This window comes from Carcharhinus amblyrhynchos, chromosome 8, assembly GCF_965287045.1.
Source record: "Carcharhinus amblyrhynchos chromosome 8, sCarAmb.v2.hapA, whole genome shotgun sequence".
NCBI lineage: Eukaryota > Metazoa > Chordata > Chondrichthyes > Carcharhiniformes > Carcharhinidae > Carcharhinus > Carcharhinus amblyrhynchos.
Window position 1 is genome coordinate 105,067,572 of NC_137331.1, and position 17,276 is coordinate 105,084,847.

General features: G+C 42.6%; 1 protein-coding gene across 9 annotated transcripts in view; it reads right to left on the reverse strand.

The window, feature by feature from the left end:
• Positions 1–17,276, reverse strand: part of adgrb1a (adhesion G protein-coupled receptor B1a) — a 299,558-nt gene that overhangs the window by 104,899 nt on the left and 177,383 nt on the right. For all 9 annotated transcript variants that reach the window (XM_080194597.1, XM_080194594.1, XM_080194593.1 and 6 more), the window contains one exon: positions 8,709–8,859. In XM_080194597.1, the coding sequence (XP_080050723.1) occupies positions 8,709–8,859 (151 nt within the window). The remainder of the gene's footprint in view (positions 1–8,708; positions 8,860–17,276) is intronic.

Consider the following 17,276-nt stretch of genomic DNA (forward strand, 5'->3'; position numbering starts at 1 on the left):
AGGAGTGTTGGCGTATCATCATGGATGCCGCAAAATTATTTCAAAGATCCATAAATGTTTACAGCACTGAAAGATGCTATTGGGCCCCATTATACATGTTTTCTCATTGTAAGGGTTACAGCTCTTTATTAACAGTGAGTTATTTTACATTGCAACATAAAAGTATGTTGTACAACTCAATTAGTTTTCAGCTTTCTAAGGTGCTATTTGTACCCACAATTGCTTCGCTAGTCTCTGAAAATGCCTTACAGTAATGTGATGAACTCCACGGAACTAGTGTAGAAGCACATGGGAGTTGTTTTCTGCACAGATGGCTTTGTCAAATGTTTTGTTGGTTGCAATAAACACTCTCAAAGCTTGTTTTTTCATTTAAGCCAATCATTAATTGAAAGAGAAACTATGGATGCAATTTTCTATACTTCCCACTGCGCGTTTTGCAGATCTTTCAGCCCTGCTGTTGTCAATGAGATATCCCACTCTATGCAGCACCTGTCACCTCACGGCAGGGCTTGGCCATTGGTGGGACTGGAACATCCTGCAAGTGAGAACGAGTGGAGAGTTCCTGCCTAAAATGCAGAGAAATTGGCTGCGACTTCAGGTTCCTAGGGAAATGGAAGCTGGTTGAAACCAAGGTGCGGAGCAATGAGATGATTTCAGCAGTGCAGTTCAGTACAGGGAAGCAGTGAGTGGGGTGGTTTATGAAGGGAGCCTGAAGACTAGAACTGTGACTGGGTTAAGAAACATTACTACAGCTGCTTCAGTTATTTTAAAGAACTACTTAACTAGAGCTGGCCATTTTAGTGAAAATTAGGCCTGGAGGATTCAGGCTAATTGGGAGCGGCTGTTAGAAGACAAGTGGGGGTTAAATATTGTTGAAAGGAACTGGATCTCTGGAAGACAGAATTTTGCAGCATGTTGTGGCTAAACGTGGTCCCACGTGTGCTAAGAGGGCTGCTGAGTGAATCCAATGAATCAATATTCATTGAATCTGCTATTTAAAACATAACTTACATTTTACATCAACTGCAATTTGCCTTTTAGTGCATGTTTGATCTATGCTGATTTTGACTGAATTGCTAACATAAAAGCTATAAGTGGAATCTTGTCTCTCGGTTTTTCCATTGGGGTCATTTAATAAATTTGACTTTTTTTAGTTTGTTGGTCTCCATGGAGATCATAATTGCATGACATCTAACCCTTCTATTCCTACTGTGAACAGGATAGCAAGAAATCCCCATGACCAGGGCACAAATTACGAGTAAAACAGTTGATGCTGCCTGTTGGTCAATGAAGTCCTTAACTTGGGATGCAAAAGGGGTTTCTGGTTGGCTCTCTGCATACTCAATAAATAATTCATGCAACCACAGATGAAGTTTGGCATGTTAATCAATCACCTGATTCCCAAAACTCTGCCTTTCCATGACTACCATCAAGGCCAACTATTGCTGGTTCTACCCATTCTTTTGTCACTCAGAAGCTATTGCAAGAAAGTTTAGAAATCCATGAACTGTTCATATATCCTATAAGTCTGATTTCTAGGGACATAGGAGTTAGGGACTGAAGTAGGCAATTCAGCCCTTCGAGCCTGTTCTGCCATTCAATCAGATCATGGCTGATCTCTTCCTAGTCTTAAATCCATCTGCCTACCTCTTCCCCATATGCCTTCAACCCACTTTTAAAATCCAAAATATATCTATCTCCTTCTTGAAACTATTTAATGACAGATTCCACTGTGCTACGGGGCAGCAAGTTCCACAAACTCACCACTGTCTGCAAGAAGGAGTTCTTCCTCATCTCAGTTTTAAATCTACCGCCTCTCAACCCATACCTCTTTTTATAGATTGCCCCACAAAGGGAAACATTTGTGTTACTGCAGCATTTTTCCATATTACACTGGCCAAGTAATTTGAAATGTATGTGCCGATTTAATAACCTTTTTATATTTCAAGTGAGTGACAATGCCATGATTAGGGGTTAACAAGTAATAGTGGATTCACTTTGTAATAACTTTCAATTACTCGGATGCAAGTTCCAATTCATATGAAATGCAGTTTGCTTATGGAAACTGTCCTCTGGCTGTGAACATGAAAACAGGCAGTGTAGTAAAAGCCTCAATGTCGCAAGGCATTCTCAAATCTAGCCTGGTTGTCATGGCAACAGCAGGAGGATAAGAGAGATAAAAGAAACAAAACTAATCCTTGGGGAATAAAAGAAAGCATCTTAATATAGTCAATTGTGTACAGAACATAGATGGGATGCTTAATAGAATGAATAGCTCCATTTTTCCTTATGCATTTATTCATTTACTGAAGGAACCTGATTATGTCCAGTTACATTCTAATTTTGGCACAATATCATGCTGCATTAGGAGGTATAAAGGAATGGACTCTATATTCGGACTAAGTCCAAGTGAGTTAGAAAAACTGGCAATAGGAATGAATTTATTTTTCCCTACTTTTTTTCCCTTTTTCTCCTGATCCCAATTGAGGATACCTGCAAAAGTGTATGGACATAGCCAACGCGGTGGATGATCTGTAGGTGCTGTTCTGAATCCAGTCCAAAGTGGAAAGGGGCAGTGTCGTCATGCTGAAGTGCATCCATAGCAGAAGCGGCGTATTGAACTGACAAATCGAAAGCAATGCCCCCATATGTGTCAGCCATTTAAAACATCACCATCTGCAACCTGGAATAAGGAATCCCTCCCAAAACAGCCAATAAAATGTGTCATGAAATCAGCTATTTTCCTGTCGGACAGGACAGGCAGAATGTTTTCTTTTTGGTTCTGTTTGTCTTAAATGCACATGCCTAGAATGCTGTGCTGAGAAAAAAAAACAATTACAGGGCATGACGACACAGCATGAATTACACAACCTTGGAAAAAAACAAGGATGATGATATAATTGCAAAGATTTGAATGTTTTATATAGAGGTTTTTCTTCAAAATATTAAAGATGTTTAATTAATATTAAAAATATAATTAATATTTAATTAGTATCAAAATATTAATTAAAAATATAAATAATACAAAATCCACATTACATCCTTTACAATTATGGTTTGAACAGTAGAATTTAGCAAGGAAAGGATATTTGATTGAATGCAATGTCATTAGCTCTGCATATATCTCTAGCTACAGCCCTCCACATCAGATCTACCATTTACTCTGGGAAAAAGGGGACAGATATTGCATGATAATCACCGTATATAATAATATCATTGCCAGCTGTGCATTTTAAATATTTAAAACAAACAACTGACATTGTCAGCAATGAAACAAAGCTTCATCTATGTAATTTCATTAGTTATTTCCAAACAGCTTTAGTTGTAATCTAAAATGAGCATATGATAACTTGGTATAATTTATCATATCTTCAGGAAAGTCAAGAACACAGAACACATAATAGAAGTGCAATGAAATTTTGTTCCATATTTGAACCAGCACCATTTTTATGTCCGTTCACCTTGTTACACTTGAGGGGCTGAACTCTTTAGGAAAATGCACTAATTTATTGGGTGGAATTTTATGATAATGATTCTAAGTGTCCAGATAGCGTGAAAATGGAAGAGTTGCAGATCTGTTTTTTGGGTGAGTTTTTATGCCCAATCTTGTGCACATAGTCTGTGAAAAAGGCAATCTAGGCCATTTCTAGCTGCTACAGGCAATGGACGAGGCTTAATTCTCCAGCCAGCAGCAAAGGGTGCTGCTGCACATGCGCAGAGAGAGACATCTGTCAGGCCTCTGCTGTTGCAGCCAGCAGCCACCCATACCCTGCCTCCCTTGCCCCCTCCCTTCACTGATTGCAGGCAGAGTGGCAGCATGCTCCCTCTCCCTTCCCTTCTGAATCCGCCCCCTTCAGGTCCTGAGCCTTCAGACCCTGCCTTCTTCAGGCACTGCTAGGCTGGAATTGCCCCTTGCCTTCGACCTCCCTGGAGGAGGGCCTCAATAGCTTTCAGTTCTACTGGTGAAGCCAACACAGTTCCCCGATCATGGGGAGCAGGTGTCTTCCTCGCCGGAGAGAATCTCTCCCAGTGAGGCCACAAAGGCAAGCTAGTCTGGATGACTGAGTGCCGGGCTCACTAATCACATGTAAACCATCATTAAAGTACCCTTAAATAATTTGTTTAGCCTCTTGCTGGAAACGGGGCACAAATGCGTGGTGAGGGAGAGGGTGGTAAAACATCCACGCTCCATGGGAAACAGTTAAGTAGCAGGAATTTGCGCCAAATTAGCAAATTGGTGGTCAAACAGCAAATTTGCTGACCAATTTGGAGATGCATCAGCTCAGAGGCAGAATGCCTTCTTGGATGAGTGAGAGAGGTGTCCAAGATGGAGGTGCTCTCTCTCTAATATTTAATATTAAAAACAAAACGGGTCTCAGCAACCTGGCTGGCCTTGTGTTAGGGAGCATGGTAGAGTGGGGATGGTGTGGATAGCCAAGGGCAGGGAGTGGTGGTGAGCAGGGGTTGGGAATTTGGGGAACATCCACAGAGTTGCGACTGAGTCCAGGCTGGCAAGGAGGGTCTCTGAGCCTGCTTGAGGACCTGTCCAAGCCGAGTCTGCTGCTGGAAGGCTACCTTGAGGGTGTTGGGCTGTTTCCCAATGCCTTGAAAATAGGGCTTAATAGGCATTTAATTGGGCCACTTACAGGCAGGTAGCCCTAATTTGACCTCACTGAAAATGACGCAGATGCCGGATAGAATTGGGGAACTGACATGTCCACCAACTGTGCAGCTTTTCACAGCAATCCACTTCTGTGTCACCCCGAATATGGGCCACAAGTTTCAGCCCACTGTCTATCATCCCCAGGATGTTGGAGTCAAGAAGAAGTAGGGTCAGGGGTGTTTGCCCATCCCTGGATCTCCTTGAAGAGGAAGTGATACACTTGTGTTAACGGCTGCAACCCAAGTCAGGAATGTACGTGACTTGGAGGAACCTGGAGATGATGGCGTTCCCATGCTGCTGCCCTTATCTTTTCAGATGAAGGAGGTTGTAGATTTGGAAAGTGCTGCCATTGAAGCCTTGGTAACTTGCTGCGGTGTGTCCTGCAGACAGTGCACACTGCACTGATAATCTAATAGTGGACAGATGGATGTTTAAGTCAGTGAATGAATTGCCATAAAATGGATTGCTTGGTTCTTGCAGAGATTTTTATATGTTGTTGGAGCTGCACCTATCCATGACAGACTGGATAATCAAAGATGAAATGTTAGCGCAAAGACTAGTGAAAACCCATAGCTTCTCTTGAAGTCAGACAGTATTTTGTTTTGGTATAAGTAACTTATTCCGCAAAACCTTTGAAGTTAATGATCTAATTTGTGGATTTAGTTTAACAGAAGGAACAGCAATATTGTTCAAAGTCACGATGCCGTGTGGCTTGGAGGGGAACTTGCAGGTGGTAGTGTTTCCGTAATCTACTACATTTGTCCTTCTAGATGATAGAAGTTGTGGCTTTGGTAGGCGTTGTCAAAAAAGTCTTGGTGAGTTGCTGCAGTACATGACGATAGATGGTACATACTGCGGCCACGGTGTCTCGGTGGCAGAGGGGATGGATGTTGGAGGTGACGGTTGAGGTGTAAACCAAATGGGCTGCTTTGTCTGTGGTGTCGAGCCTCTTGAGTGTGTTGGATCTGCATTCATCCAGGCAAGTGGAGAGTATTCCATCACACTCCTGATTTGTGCCTTGTAGATGGTGGGCAGGCTTTGGGGAGTCAGGAAGTGAGTTACCCAAGTGAGCAGGATTCCTGCTCTCTGAATTGCACTTGTAGTCACAGTATTTATATGACCCATCTCATTAAAGTTCCTGGCCAATAAAACCTGCAAGTTTGTTGACAGTTGGGGATTGAGGGATGGCAATGTCACTGAATGTCAAGTGGAAATGGTTAGATTCCATCTTGTTGGAGATGGTCATTGCCTGGCACTTGTTTGGCAAGTAAATTATTTGTCACATACTGGTCCTGATCCGAATGTAGTCCATGATTTGGAGTTGGGGATCAAGTGTACTGTGGTGTAGTATGTCAAAATTTGCAGATGACACAAAGATGAGTGACAGAGCAAAGTGTGCAGAAGACGCTGAAAGTTTGCAAAGGGATATAGACAGTTTAAGTGAGGGGGGGCAAGGGTCTAGCAATGTTGGTAAATGTGAGGTCATCCATTTTGGTAGAAATAACAGCAAAATGGACCATTATTTAAATGGTAAAAGATTGCAGCATGCCGCTGTGCAGAGAGACTTGGATGTCCTTATGCAAGAATCACAAGAACTTGGTTTGCAGGTGAAGCAGGTAATTAAAAGGCAAATGGAATTTTGTCCTTCATTGCTAGAGGGATGGAGTTTAAAAACAGCGAGACTAATGTTGCAGCTGCATAAGGTGCAGGTGAGGCCACACCTGGAGTACTGTATACAGTTTTGGTCTCCTTACTTGAGAGAGGGTATACTGGCACTGGAGGGGGTACAGAGGAGATTCATTAGGTTGATTTTGGAGTCGAGAGGGTTGGCTTATAAGGAGAGGCTGAGTAGACTGGGGCTATACTCATAGGAATTCAGAAGAATGAGGGGAGATCTGATAGGAACATACAAGATTATGAAGGGAATAGATAAGATAGAAGCAGGGAAGTTGTTTCCCTGTGAAACTAGAACTAGGGGGCATGGCCTCAAAATAAGGGGGAGCAGATTTAGGACTGAGTTGAAGAGGAACTTCTTCACACAAAGGGTTGTGAATCTGTGGAATTCCCTGCCCAGTGAAGTAGTTGAGACTACCTCACTGAATGTTTCTAAGGCAAGGATAGATACATTTTTGAACAGTAAAGGAGGGCTATGATGAGTGGGTAAGTCGAGCTGAGTCCACAAAAGGATTAGCCATGATCTGATTGAATGGTGGAGCAGGTTTGAGGGGCCAGATGGCCCGCTCCATCTCCTCGTTCTTATGTCTTATTGCAGACTGCCTCAGCATCTCAGGAGTTGGGCAGCATGTTGGCACAGTGGTTAGCAGTGCTGCCTCACAGCACCAGGCTATCAGGTTGAATTCTGGCCTCGGGTCACTGCCTGTGTGGAATCTACACATTTTCCCCGTGTCTGCATGGGTTTTTCTCAGGGTGCTCCAATTTCCTCCCAAAGTGCAAATACGTGCTGATTAGGTCGATTGGCCATGCTAATTTGACCCTAGTGTCAGGGGGATTGTGTGGGATTTTGGGAATAGGGCCTGGGTGGGATTGTGGGCAGTGCAGACTCGATGAGACGAATGGCCTCCTTCTGCAGTGTGAGGATTCTATTATTCCATGAGTTGCAAATGGTGCTGGACATTGTGCCATCATCAGCAAACATCCTCACTGCTGATTTTATGATGGAAGGAAAGTCATTGATGAACAACTGAAGGTGGTTGGACCTAGGACATGACACTGAGGAACTTCAGCAGTAGTGTCCTGGGACTGAGATGATTGACTTCTCACAACAACAATCATCTTCCTTTGTGCTACGCATAACTCCAACAAGTGGCAGTTTTCCTTGATTCCCATTGATTCCAGAACTCTTAGGGCTCCTTGATACCACTCTCAGTCAAATGCATTCTCACCTCACACCTCTGGTTTAGCTCTTTCATCCATGTTTGGACTAAGGTTGTTATGAGGTCAGGAACAGAATGGCCTTGGTGGAAAACAAATTGAGCATCAGTTGAATAGGCTTTTCCTCAGTACGTGCTGCTTGATAACACTGTTGACTTAGCTGATGATCTATAGCATCACTTAGCTGATGATCTATAGTAGGAAGGTGGAGTGGTAATTGGCTGGGTTGGATTTGTGGGCAGGTCATGCCCGGGCAATTTTCCACATTGCCAGGTAGATGCCAATGTTGTCAATGTACTGGAACAGCTTGGCTAGGGGCACAGCAAGTTCTGGAGCACCAGTCTTCAGTAATATTGCTGGAATATTTATGGGGCCCATAAGCTTTGCAGTATCCAGTGTCTTCTGGCATTTCTTGACATCACGTTGAGTGAATTGAATTGGCTGAAGACTAGCATCTGAGATGCTGGGTCCTCAGGGGGAGGCCAAGATGTGTCATCCACTTGGTACTTCTGGCTGAAGATTACTGTATATACTTCAGCCTTATCTTTTGCACTGATGTGCTGCACTCATTCATCATTAAGAATGGGGATATAGTTGTGAAGTCTCCTCCAGTTAAACTTTACAATGAATTAAAATTCCTGTGAAATCAATGACTCAGGACTGAAGGATTTGCACAGTCGATAATTGGTTTTAAATTAGTGCCCACACCTAGGAGGTGTGCGAAGCGAGTAAAGCTAACATCAACTGTCTCATGCTTGCTCTTCTAATTCAACAATTCTAATGAGCTTGACATTTGAGGCACATGCCTCAGCATTACTCTGTAAATATCAAGAAATGTTGGGTTACTTTTAAGAAAGTTAAGCGTAAATAAAACAAATGGCTATCCTCGTCCCCAGTTATCTTGCAAGGCTGTGACACCTTTTGATGTCGTACCAACTGTGAGATGACACATTGTTACAATGCTCAATTGTGGCTCCTGACAAACTAAACAGAGGCTGTCTAGACGTGCACACTAAGTTTTACTGACCAACCCTAACAGGAGGATGTGATGGAAAAGGCTGGGGGTGACTAGGACAAAACAGAAGTGGGGCTGAAAAGTGAGAAAGGGACACAATATTTTTTGTGGTTACGGGATATATAAGATTGTACTAACCCCATCCAAGACAGAGAAAACGTTTCCGAATGATTCGATTTCGTAATCTTCCTGTGACAGCCATGTATGACTGCCAAGCCTCTGTCAGCACCCAGCAGAATGATGACAGGAAGAAGAAATGGAGAAATGCAGCCACAAGGGTACAGATCACCTGGTAAAATACAACATGAATCAACATTGATTAGTATACTTCTTCACTGACACTATAATATCACTGACTTATTGCTGATAACAATAAGCCTTGATTTGATCTGTCAGAAGCCAAATAACCTGCTGTGCCATTCCTCTGTTTAATTGTTTAATAGCCATTTACTTAAAATCACAAAAAGGTTTGCCCCAGTAAGTCTCCTTGCTCATTGTTCAGTCTCCACTAAAGACTCTTCTACACAGGAATCAATTATTCTCCTCAGAACCACACTGAGTAAGATCTACTAACAGTTAAATATCCATTAAAGTGCTCTATATAGAGTATTCTGCCACGGTGCAGTCCCTGCATTAAACTAAACCTCATGTAGAAGGATCTGCTCTCCCTTCAGGGTCCACTCAGCCCCCTGCGCAGGAAAATCTGCTGACTGGCTAATTGTCAATAGAGTCTCTTACACAAGATATTGTTATGCAGTCTCCATTCAAGTGCTACATGCAGAAGGATCTGCTCTTTGCTTAGTTCCCACTAAAGTCTTGCGTGAAGAAAGACAAGCTCATTCCTTCCGAAGTCCTTAATACAAAATACCTTTCATTCCACTATTGCTACTTACACCACTGAAAGTGCTCACTGCTGAGTCCTCATAGAGGATCTGTTCCCTACTCACATCCCACTAAACCCAAAGGATGTGACATTGCAAAGTTCCAATGAATAGTCCCCTCGTACAGAAGGCACTGACTGTTATTCAAATCCCTCCATAGCACTATAAAGATCATTTTTATTTTGGTGTATAACAATAACATTAGTATCAATAATATATTCACCATTCTGAACTCAGAACTGAACCAAAAGTATTCTGAGGCATCTACTGCACGTGAGGAAGAAAGAGTTTGCCACGTTAACCCAATCCGCAATCTCTTGTTTTGAGTCACACCAATTTTCAACTCTTTCCACTTTTGTCAACGCAACAAGAATTCAAGTTTTTTGCCAGCTTATCAACTCAGGCAGTGAGCTGGTTGCTTAACAAAAAGAAAATGTCTAATTCCTTGGCGGCAAATTTGCCAATGCACAAGGGTGAGATGCTTTTGGGTCAATGTCAATTTGCAGCTGTGTGATAATAGGAGTTAACTCTCTTCAATAGAGCACTGTGTCTCCGCAGTTAGCAGATGCTGTAGCGCAGGGGATCGAAATGGCAGTAACTCTGCAGAAACATTTGGAGCAATTTCCTTTGAACAAGTACAATAATATAGATTTGCAAACTGTTTCACTGAAATGCAGGAATTCCAAAAGCATTCTTAACAATAAAATGCCCTTTATTACAAGTGGGAATTGCCACAGATTGAATTGTGATTGACCAGTTTGATTTTTCTGATAGGTTCCTTTTTTGTTAAACAATGCTAATTCTTTATCAGTTTGGTCAAAGAAAGTGCTCTTAGGCGAGGCAACCTCAGACTTAATTTTAAAAATGATCAATCAATTTATTTACACAATGGCTTGAAGGACTCTGCCGCATTGCTCTTGAAGAGGACCGAGGCAGATCTGTCCCTGCAAATTTTCCACATTATCAATTCCCTATTTCTGCTGGATCATCAGTGAGGGAAGAAGCAGAGCAAGAGAATTTTCCACCCAGAAGAGAAAATGCTAGAAAATCTCAGCAGGACTGGAAGCGTCTGTCAGGAGAGAAAAGAGTTGACGTTTCGAGTCCAGATGACCCTTTATCAAAGCTCACTGGTTGCTGAATAATCTGAATTACAACCAAGCGCCTCCTCCCGCTTGCTTTCGGAATGACAATCATGAAAACACTGGAGCCGGGACTTCGCGGCTCCTCCGTGGTAGGCCCCGCTGCGGGAGACGTGGCGGGCAGGGCTGGAAGATCCCACTGTGGGAGAGAGACAGCTGCCTGTCATTTCAGCCAGAAATGAGGGTGAAAGGTTTAAATTGCTGCCTCAGATTTTTCCTCAAGTGAAGCAATTCTAGTCATGGTACCCGTACTGCCACCGCCACCACACCCATCTCCCCCACCCTTCCACTCAACAATCCCATCCTCTGTAAATTCCTTATTTGAGGAAGGATGTGGTGGCATTGGAGGCAGTCCAGGCAAGGATCACTAGATTGATTTTGGGGAAGAAAGGGTTAATGTATGAGGATTAAATACTTTGGGCTGAATATTACAGCCTCGCTCAGGAGAGATCAGAAATTCCCGCCCGAGGTACACAAAGATTTCCGTGGACCCTCGCCCACTCCGATTACGGGCGGTCGAGTTCTGGCAATTGGGTTTATACTCACTATAGTTCAGAAAGATGAGGGGGAATCACATCAAGGTATTTCAAATTTTAAAAGGGATTGATAAAGTAAGTGTAGGCCAAATGTTTCCTCTCGTGGGGCAATCTAGAACAAGAGCTCTCAGGTATAGGTTGAGAGGCGGTAGATTTAAAACTGAGATGAGAAGGAACCACTTCTCGCAGAGGGTGGTGAATTTGTGGAACTCGCTGCCCCGTTGTGTAGTGCAGCCTGAATCATTAAATGATTTCAAGAAGGAAATAGGTATATTTCTAATAAAAAAAAATGGATAAGTGGATATGGGGAAGAGGTGGGGAGTTGGATCTGAGTCCAGGGAAAAATCAGCCATGATCGGATTGAATGGTGGAGCCGTCTCGAAGGTTTGAATTTGTCTGCTTCTGTTCCTAATTCTTATGTTCCTACGTATGTCTTACATTTGGAGTAGCCACATAAACCCAATATCCAAGTGTATAAGGGCATTACCTCGGGATGGAACAATAATCATGCACTGGATATTTGTGTCTTTCACATGTGCCCATTCTTAAACCTTTTAGGGGTGAACTGCGAAAACAAAATAATAAACACTCCATCCTCCCTCATATCAGTCGTTTATCAAACGCACCTAAATTCTCTTGCAATTTTTCTATTTCAAGTCTCACTAACTTCATAGTCTTTGCTGGAATTAACTGACTGTCCATGTCTGTTCTTATCTCTCCTAGTGAAACTGAAAGACCCAATTTTTAGCCAAAATCTAGTGGACGCTTGGGATGAGATTCCTCGTACAGTGAGGCAAGAGCATTTATTTGATAATTAAATCAGAAAACAAAACACTTATTGTTTACAATCCTGTCGGAAAGCCATTTTCATTAGCAAGAGTTCTTCAGATTGTGCTAATGCTTTCCTTTACAAATCCAATATTTAGAAGACAAACACTTGGCTGTGGAGAGAGCGACAAAACAAATCCAGAATAATGACGTGAGTTCTGCTGTAAAGCTGTGGGAGGTGGTGCGTCAATGAAGCAAATGAAAGATAAAAATGGCCAATATTGCAGAGCAGGGTCCTGTTGTGGGGCAAGAGCTTCAGCTCAAGACTTCCACTCATCAGCAGTAATTTTACCCGTGCCAAACTTAAAACAAAAGGGCTTGGGTTACGGTCTGCTTGCATAGCTGAATCCTGACAAATGCATCAATTTGCCAATAAATATAACGCTTAGATGGGGCACTCTGAACTGCAAATGAAATTGGCCAGTTGGCTTTGCAGCATAGCCAAAATCATTCATTTCACAGCTGTCTCAAGGTGGAATTGGCAGTCAATTAGCTCCGCTCAGTGCTTTAGGCATTGCAAACTGGATTCTTTGGGCATGGGAAAGCAATTGGATCAAACTTTTACAAATAGACAGCATAAAAATGGAACAGGGGTTCTGTAAAATGGGGGCAGCAAAAGAGACTTGGCTTGCTGGCTGAACCCTGAATATTTTTGCAGGATATTTACAGATTCAACACTGCATCAAGAGCCTTGAAGACGTGTGGCAGTGACCCATTGCTAAAGTAGTCCTTTTGAGGAAATTAAGGGCGTGATCTTACCAGCCATTCATGCCACACTCCCACTGCAGCGAGGTCAGAGAATTTGGCGCCCAGTCAAATCTCTGTGCACTGCAGCGGGATGGGAAAATCCCGCAGTGTGAACATTCCATCCTAAAGATTTTTCTATCCACTTAATTCGTCTGTTATCTCAATTAATATGGTTCAGGATTATCAGGATGTGGTAACAATCAGCTTTATCCACCAGGATGGCCATATTTTATCACCAACAACCATTTACCAATAACTCAACCCTCGCCAATGCACGGCATCATAAAATGGTTACTGTGTGGAGGGAAGTCATCCAAGCCAGCTCTCTGCAAGAGAATTCCTGTTCCATGAGCTACTCCCAGGGCAATTTTCCCTCTTCTGATTGTTTTCAGAGCTCTGGCTGTACCTGCCTCCACTGATGAGTGGTTGGGATCTGGACGGGACCATCTGAGAGAGGGGTGGAGACAGACTCAATCATGTTCTTTGACACAGGGAAATGAATGAGCAACTGAAGAGATAAAATGTGCAGAGCTGCACAGAAAAGGGTAAGGGATTAGGAAATGGGAGTGGTTAAGTTGCTCTTGCAAAGACAGCTGATGTGAACGTAGCAGGCCAATTTCTTATAACACAGAAGGAAGGGCAATTCATGATTCTATCAACTGCTGCTCAAACAGTTTGAATGGTCGCTTACTTCATTAGCAGTTGTGGGGCCCTACTGTGCACAAATTTCTCACCATGTCTCCCTGCATTAAACAGTGAGTGCAGTTCAGAAACTACTCCATTGGACCTGAAGCGTATTTTGACATCTTGAAGTTGTGAAAGGGGCTTGATAGATACAGGCTTTCTCTTTCTTTCTTCCACTGGGCCTCTGTTGGAAAGCAAGTGCGAGCTGATATTGTGTGAGGCAGTCAATTAGTCTGCTAACATTGTCCATTTTGGCTCGTGCATGGAGCTTGGATGGTTAATCATGGTGCTAGGGGATCACCAGTCTACAAAACTGACATCGAGCAGGCAATGTGGAAAATTGCCCAAATATGTCCGGTCCACAAAAAGCAGGAGAAATCCAATCTGGCCAATTACTGCTCCATAATCAGTAAAAGTAATGGAAGGGGTCATCAACAGTATTATCAAGCTGCACTGATGCTCATTTTGGGGTCCTCTAAGATCCCTCAGGGCCACTGAGCTCCTAACCTCATTACAGCCTTGGTCCAAACATGGGCAAAATCAGGAGAAAGAAATTAATGTATGAGAGGAGCATGGCTAGGAATGAAATAAACAGACAGCAAGAGTTTCTACGAGCATTTAAGTGGAAAGAGAGTAAGCAAAGTGAGAGTCAATCCTCTGGAAAGTGAGAATAGGAAGTTAATAGTAGATAATAAGGGACTGGTAGAAGAAATGAACAAATATTTTGCTTCTGTTTTTCTCAGCGAGGGTACAAAAAACATTCTTATAAGAACCATAATTCTAGAGGTTCAGGAGGGAGAGAGGAAGTTGTCAAAATTATAATCACTGGGGAAACATTGAACAAACTGGTTGAGCTGCAGGTTGGAAAGTCTCCAGATACTGGTGGACTTTACCCTAGAGTTTTAAAAAAAATGGCTAAGGAAGTGGTAGATGCATTGGTGTTAATTTTCCTCAATTCACTAGATTCTGGAAAGGTTCCATCAGACTGGAAAGTAGCAAATGTGACCCCTCTATTCATGAAGGGAGGGAGGCAGAAAACAGGAAACTATAGGCCCATTAGCTTGACACCTATTGTAGGGAAGATACGAGAATCAATCTTTAAGAAGATTACAGCTAGGCACTTAAAAAACTCAATGTAATCAGCATGGATCGTGAAAGGAAAACCATATTTAACCAATTTATTAGAGTTTTTTGATGGAATAACATGCACAGTGGATAAAGGGAAGCCTGTGGATGTGCTGTATTTGGATTTCCAGAAGGCATTTGGTAAGGTGTCACATCAAAGGTTATTGTGAAAAGTAAAAACTCATGGTGTAGGGGGAAACATTATCATGGACAGAAGGTTGGCTGGCTGGCAGACACGTGAGTAAGCACAAATGGATCTTTTACTGAATGACAAAAATGTGACAAGTGAAGTACTGTACAGCACTGTGCAGGACCTCAAACATTTTACAACTTATATCAATGACACCAACGAGGGGAGTAAAGGCACGGTAGCTAACTTTACATCTAACATAAAGGAAGGTAGGAAAGCATGCTGTGAAAAGGACATAAGGAAGATGCAGATGAGTACAGATAGGTTGAGTGAAGGGGCAAAAACCAGACAGATGTGCTAGAATTTTACCACCCCACCCACCACAGAATTGGAGCGGGTGAGGGGAGGACAATGGGAAGATCTGTTGACCACGGGCAGGATTTTATGGTTACGTGATCAGCAAGGCCATTAAACCTGCCCATGGAGTAAAATGCGGCTAAGTGTGGAGTTGTTCGCTTTAGCAGGAGGAATAAAAAGACAGATTAATACTTAAATGGAGAAAACTGCAGAATGCAGAGATGTAGTTGGATTTAGGAGTTCTCCTGTAAGAGTCACAATATGTTAGTATGCAGATAAGGCATGTAATCAAGAAGGCTAGTGGAATGTTATCCTTTATTATAACAGGAGTTGAGTATAAAAGTAAGAATGTTATGCCTCAGGTTATTAAGGACATTGATGAAATCACATCTCAAATAGTGCGTGCAGTTTTGGTCTCCTTATTCAAGGAAGGATATAAATGAACTGGAGGTGGTTCGGAGAAGGTTTACTAGATTGATACCTGGAATGAGCAGATTATCTTAGGAGGAGAGGTTGGAAAGGCTGGACTTGTTTCCATTAGAGTTCAGAAGAGTGAGCGTGACTTGACTGAATGGTACTGACAGGGTGGATGTTGAAAGGCTGTTCCCTGTCATGGGTGAATCCAAAATTAAAGATCACCATTTTAAGACAGAGATGAGGAGAAATATTTTCTCTCAGAAGGTTAAATCAGCCTGCTTAAGTGGCACCCCAGCACCACTTTAATCATTCACTGGCACATGGTGGCAAAATGTTTACCATCTACAAGATGCACTGCAGAAACTCACCAAAATTCTTTCGTAGACACAATGGGTCAAATGGTCTCCTTCGGCACTACAATAGCTCTGTGATAGCACCCTCCAAAGCCCAAGGGCAGCAGATACATGAGAATATCACATCTGCAAGTTCCTCTACAAGCCACACACCATCCTGCTTTGGAAGTATATTCCCATTCCTTGATGTTGCTGGGTTAAAATCATGGAATTCCTTCCCTAACAGCACCATCTGTGTCCCAACACCACATGGGGTACAGCGGCTCAAAAAGATAGGTCACCACCACCTTCTCCGTGACAAGAGAGGGATGGGCAACAAATGCTGGCCTTCTCAGCAATCTTAGCATGGTGCAACAGAATTAAAGAAGTACTCTCACCTTGTTGAGATGGGAAAATTGGGCAGAGATTTGAAAGATGGAATGGGAAATTGAAGTCATCAACAATGAGATCAGCTATCAAATAGAAATGCTTTCTGTCAACAGGATTGAAGATGTTTTACTGGAAATGTACAGCTAATCAGTTAATATTGGAGAAGGAATAGCAGCTTATTGATTTTTGATGCTCCAATTGCTCGTTTCAGAGAGCAGATGGAGAGAAGATTACAAATCTATACTCCCTGTTGCACATTTCTGCCACTGGGTGTGTAGAATTACTTCTTGTATGTAACCTGAATATGTTTGATGGGCAAGTCATGTGTGTATAACCCACTGCCCTACTTAAGGGTTAGTTCATCCAAGCCTGCTGCATTGCAGACAAGACAACTTCCATTTCAACGCCACTCTTGAGGATTGCAATTTCAATTCGACTTAGACAGTCTTTATTAGATTCAGGCATTCAATGAGGCGACAAAATGACCTTCAGGGCTAGTTTTTAGCCAATCGAAGCTGAACATTATCAATCCAAATTCTATCTCTCAGGGGAGAACGGGGTCACCAGCAGTGCAAAAGGCAGCAGCTCAAAGATTTTTAAAACGTAAAAGGTCACACAACTGATGCTTGAGGAAGGGGATGATAACATAACGATAATGTTACTGGATGATTAATCTAGTAGTCGGGACTATAGGCTCGAGTTTTACCGCCCCTCCTGCCATGGGAATTGGAGCGGGCAAAGGGCAGACACTGGGAAGGTCCATTGACCTCAGGCAGGATTTTACAGTTTTTGGATGAGCGAGGCCATGAAGTCCTTCTCATAGTCCAGAAACAGAAGTTCAAATCCTACTACAGCAGTTGGGAAAATTTACATTTTGATAATTAATTTTTTAAAATAAAATAAATTAATCTGAAATAGAATGCCAGTCTTGTTAATATTGATCATGAAACTGCTGAAATCCCACTAAAAAAAAACTGTCTGATACACTAAGGTAATCTCCAATACCTGGTCAGCCTTCACGTGACAGCTGCATGGTGGCATAGTGGTTAGCACTGCTGCCTCTCCGCGCCAGAGACTCAGGTTCGATTCCCAGCTTGGGTCACTGTGTGAAGTCAGCACGTTCTCCCCATGTCTGCATGG